Raw genomic sequence first — 5,522 nt, 5'->3', positions numbered from 1 at the left:
TTATATGAACGTGGTTTTATCCAGTAATCTTTTAAAAATCATATCTCGACAACGAATTGAGATAGGAAGGTGAGGTTGGTGACACTGAAATAAATTTTTAGTAAAAAAATACCCTTGATTGTTGGCATTTTTTCCTGAAACACTCTACAGAAAATATGACTTTTAGAGCCCACCTTCTTAACTAAAATTTCAAAAGCTTACTGCTTCGCTTTTACTTTTAAGGTCATTAAAGCAGTGCTTTACTCATCACTGCACTGTTTTTTTACTTGTTGATATATCGTGTGAATTTATCAAAAAGAATACCAACATAGATTTGTCTTAGGGAAGGATCGTAGGAGGTAAGGAGTCAAGAGCAAACGCGTATCCTTTCATGACGGCACTCACTCTCTCCGACAGGCAACCATTTTGCGGAGCGACCATCATTACCAGGAAACACGCTGTTACCGCAGCGCATTGCACCTACGACATCAAAAACAAGATCAACGAACTGAGGCTGCTAGTAGGAGCGCATGACGTTAGGAGAGGTGAGTAAAGTCAGAACTGATTTTAGTTAAAATAGTCAGATTATAACCTCATAGGTATGGATTGTATCCACAGCCGTAAATGGGCAGTTCATCCCCGTAGCTAAGACGATCGAACACCCTAACTACGATGCCGAAGATAATGAAGCCCATGATATTGCCATTGTGGAGCTTGACAGGCTTCTTATCTTCAGGAACGATGTAGGGCCAGCCTGCTTACCAAATAGGAGGGTCAACTTGGAAAACAACCACCTCTTAGTAGCAGGTATGAGAAATATTCACTGTATTACCTTATATATTATAAAAATTACCAAACATACAGTAAACATTCCTGACATTTAGGTTACCCTAAAAACATCCCTGATGCTCTTCAACGTTGTAGGAGCTAATAACTTTAAAAAATATTATTACCATCCTTGTCCACAGGTTCCATGGTAACATAAATCATAAACAATTTTAAGACAAATGTCATAAGTATTTTTTTTATCTCAAGTTCTACATTTTAAACTGTCGATTATTATTGCCACATCGTGATAACGATTATTATTATCGGTATTGCCATGCAGAGGATTTGATGAACTTATTAACAATTAGGGACACAGTATGAGGAATAGAAGATAAAATACACAGCGCACAGACACACCTCTTTTGGCTTCATATTAGCTTTTCTGTTGACTTTATAATTATTTTAACATCATAGTAATATAGAATCTACTTAGTATGTCCAAGCTATTAATAGTAGGGGAAAAGAGTGTATACAATAATTTATCTGACTTGAATTGATGGGTTTAAGCTTTAACATGATCTAAAATTGTTGTAAATAAAACTTTCTGGTGAGCTATTACGACGAATTATAGAGAAGGTTCTGAACCATGAACAAACATCAATTCATAATGAAAAAGATCACACAGGTTTCTTAGAGGATTTTTCAGGTACGCATGTCAACACAAGAATTATCGAAACTACATTAAAGAAAGAAAAAATAAAAAAAAGGTCGCGCGATGGTTTTTCTAAGGAACTAATAATCTTAAAAAATATTATGACCATCTGCATTGTCATTTTATTTAATTAATTTACGCAGCAATTGTTTCCCATGTTTTTTAAATGAAACGAAGAAATAAATAAATATTAAACGAATAAAGAGATAAATATTATGTTTCTTTTTTCTTTTTTTCTGTGATAAAAACGTCTTTGGAAACCTTTTCCTTCTAGGTTGGGGACTTACAAAACACGAAGGGCGTACCTCTAGGGTTCTGAGAGAAGTTATTCTTAGAGTCATTCCTTGGGAGACTTGTCACAGATTCTACCATGGTGAACTCCAGAAATTCAGATCTCAATTCTGTACCTATGAGAAGAGGAAGGATTCGTGCCAGGTATCTAAAGAGATACTACTGAAGAACCTGCTCTTATGATATGTACATTTTTAAAAAAGCACATTTTTTATGCAACAGGGTGACTCTGGTGGACCTCTCATCGCCATCGATCCTATAATACCTGGGTACGTTCTAGTAGGACTGGTTTCCTTTGGTAGGGAGTGTGCTTCAGAGAACCCTGCAGTCAACACCGAGGTTGCCTACTATTTGGATTGGATAAAAGGTGTAGTCAAGGGTAAGTCCAGCTTTGCCGAATCTGTTTGTGTTAAATACTACGAATTATCATTGAAAATTTTAATTATATAAATTTAAATTATTTAAAATCGATGCTCTTTGTTTCAGATACAACTAATGGAGCTATGGAAACTTGTTCCAGAATAACATAGAATTTTTGTTTATTTAATAAGATGGAAATGATACATTTTATCTGTTTTAATCGTCATAGAATAATATCGTCGATCAATGAAGATTAACATAAAAATTCACAAGGCCTTATTATAACAACTCCAAAGCCATTTGTAATTAAAAATAAATAAACGAACAAACCTCTTTTTACCATATCATTCTAATCTTGTATATGATGTTTTTTAAAATTAAATTTCCTAGAATATCTATATCCTTAAAATTTATAACCAAAAGTCTCTGTTTTAGTACCCATGGTAATAAGAAAAAAAGCTTGTCTGTCAGTATGCCAGTTCCATTATTGAATGGTGAATCGATATTGTTACCTTTTTCTTTGGGGGGAGGGAGGGGTTCGGACTCCGATACTGGTGAACCATATAATCTGATTTCAACAGCCAAAAATGTGTTTTGTTATAGACTATAGCACAAAAACGGCTCTAATGAATTTTATTTGAGCTTACGAGAATTGTGCTTCTTAAAGTCCAGTACATTTTTTGTATAGACTGAATCCCCGACGAGAATGATGAAAAGTAAATTTGACCAAGACATAATTCAAAAACTTCCTGTTTCATGATAAACTGTAGTACAATCATTTGAAAGATATTTTAATTCTCTACAAAAGATAATATAAATTAGGCAATAATCAGTAGAGATACAGCGTACTAGATTCTGTATCATATATTTTTTGAAGTACTTGAGGACGTTCATATAGAAACCCGTTTATTAATTGGAGAACTATAAATTTCCAGACACATTCAAGATACTTATTTTAAAGTTTATTTAAAAGAAATTATTAGAAAAGTATATTTTTAGATTGTATTTTAAAATTCAATATGAAAACTTACAAAATATATCTTTAGAATTAATATACTTCCAAATAGTTACATACTTACATTTACAACTATAAGTTCCCATGACCTGCCCTACATCTTTCAATAATGCTCCATTTATTCCTGATGAATAGATCCGCTACTAAGGACTACATCTCGACAGACAGTCGTCAAAATCTTTAAAACCTGAAACTCATATAAGACTTAAAAGACAGGAAAGTGCACGTCGATTTCGACTGTTATAACTTTTAAAAGACAAATACGATACGTATACCGCTCTGAAACTGTTGGAGCTGCTTGGTCGTTGAAGGTTCTATATTGGTCAGCATACGTGCTCCTTAGAGTAGGACTAGCAGGATTACTCTCTTGTAAATCATCAATTTGAGACGGAGAGAAAAATTAGGAGAAGTCAGCAGATGATTAAGCCTGTAAGACTTGGTCTTAACCTGCTTGATCTTCTTATTCCAGTGGCGACTTGCGTCAGGTGTCTGTCAAGGGTGACACTCGGATATACTATGCTGCATGTGGTCTATTATCGTACCTATGTCCTGTTGCCTTATAGAGTTTAGGGAGAGGACGCTTGTTCTTCTGAGAGCAGAAAATGATACAGTCGGTCTTCTTGGATATATTGGATGTAATATTTAACTGTAGACATGTAATATCGAAGGCATAAGCAGCTACATTAGACTTGTCATACATGGCTCCAACAGTTCCAGCCGTATATACTAAGACAATTATTGGAGATAGCACAGACCCCTAGGGTACTACACAAAGGTGAGTGGAACCTCCTCGGATACCCTTAATGAGAGGTACTGCAGGAATGATCTCAATAGAGTGCATAGCTGTTCCTAGAACATAGCTGTTCTAGAAATTCTTTGTCCTGCTGTGTGTTACATAGTAAAATATGGGACACGGGATTAAACGCTTTCGTATAGTCTATTGAGATCATCGCTATTGTCTCGTTCTTGATTGTCTTCTTCCATACTTCAGCCTATAGTTTCGCCAGGCGGTGATCCGGGCAGAGGCCTACCTGGAAGTCAGTATACTACAGAATAGACTACTGGTAGAATTAGCTCCAGCTCTGAGCAGTAGGTTTTCAGATAATTAAGAATAATTTTCTCAAGAACCTTGCCCAGGCGCGGAAGCAAGCTTATTGGTCTGTAGTCGGCAGGTTAGAATTCGGTCTTCGCGCATCTCAGAAGCGGGAAGAGAATAGCTAGTTTCCATGCCTTAAGAAAGAATCTCAATCTGAGACAGGAGTAGTAGAGGTACGTCAAATTAGCTATTTCTCTCCTGGGCAGCTGTTTAATCTTTCAATTCGAACAAAAATTATTTTCACAAAGTTCAGCGAATCTATAAAATATGAATATGTATTTTTATTACGAAGACGACGATGATTACTATTTGCAAACTATCGTGGAAAACCATTTTAAATTTCGAAGATTGTGAAGAGAGAAGTATGAGGAGTACAGCACGTAGTCTTCTACCATTCTACCCTCAAAAAAGATTAAGTAAATACCTAATTTATAATATTTCAATTCGATAAGGATAATTGATCCAACATTATACCAATATTTATTTTTTTATTTTATTTTTTTCAAAAAACTTTATTTATTGATAGATATTACAATCAACCACACCGTTGTGGGCAATAGATGATGACTGATCACATTCATACTAAAATAAAATAACATAAAAAAAAGTACATTCAAATAAATAAAATCTCTCTTAAAATAAATTGAAACAGAAGGATGAACATAATCAAACTAACCGCATGAAAAAAATAAGTAAATAAAATAAAATTATCTCTAGTCACATTTACACCAAATCTTAAATTTAAAGCATATACCAATATGGAAATTTCTTGAAAAATCGCAACATTAGGTGGACAAAACGCTTTGATTCTTTTAACACCTTGATATTCAGATTTTTTTCCCATCTACTTCTTGTCCAAACCTCATTCTTCAGGGCAAAAAAAAAACCTATTTCATAACAAAAAAAACTCTTCCCATGACATCCAAGTAGCCCGAAAACCCGATACCAAATAGCTCATTTCATTTTTATATTGCAATAAACTTTCTTGAAGACGATGTTAGACTAATACAAAGGTTCGGTATTAAAAGTAAGAAACCAAAAACTAACTATACAGTTCTTAATTTTTGCGATTCAATTCAAACTAGACATCGGAACCAACCTTAATTCTATGAGACATAACATAATTTTTATATTCGTTTTTTATCTACTAATGCGTAATAGTAAATTGATCACAAGAAATTAACTATTTAAATTGTGATGAGTGATATATGAAACAAATGCATATTGATTGACCTTTTAAATTTTCACCGAAATTCTTTAAAATCTATCTACAAAAATGTTTTGGATGCATTGAAATCATA

General features: G+C 34.0%; 1 protein-coding gene across 1 annotated transcript in view; it reads left to right on the top strand.

The window, feature by feature from the left end:
• LOC106691401 (venom serine protease) overlaps nt 1–2,463 on the top strand; it is a gene marked incomplete in the record, with an annotated part of 11,833 nt that extends 9,370 nt beyond the window's left edge. The window contains 5 exon segments of the mRNA XM_067053514.1: nt 323–524; nt 598–786; nt 1,734–1,894; nt 1,973–2,129; nt 2,237–2,463. Coding sequence (XP_066909615.1) covers nt 323–524; nt 598–786; nt 1,734–1,894; nt 1,973–2,129; nt 2,237–2,280 — 753 coding nt within the window.
• Between the last annotated feature and the right edge of the window lie 3,059 nt (nt 2,464–5,522).

The sequence above is a fragment of the Halyomorpha halys genome, unplaced genomic scaffold (genome assembly GCF_000696795.3).
Source record: "Halyomorpha halys isolate HHAL.00 unplaced genomic scaffold, Hhal_1.1 Scaffold2317.1, whole genome shotgun sequence".
Classification (NCBI taxonomy): Eukaryota; Metazoa; Arthropoda; class Insecta; order Hemiptera; family Pentatomidae; genus Halyomorpha; species Halyomorpha halys.
The sequence above is the reverse complement of the archived record's forward strand: the minus strand, read 5'-3'. Positions and strand labels throughout refer to the sequence as shown.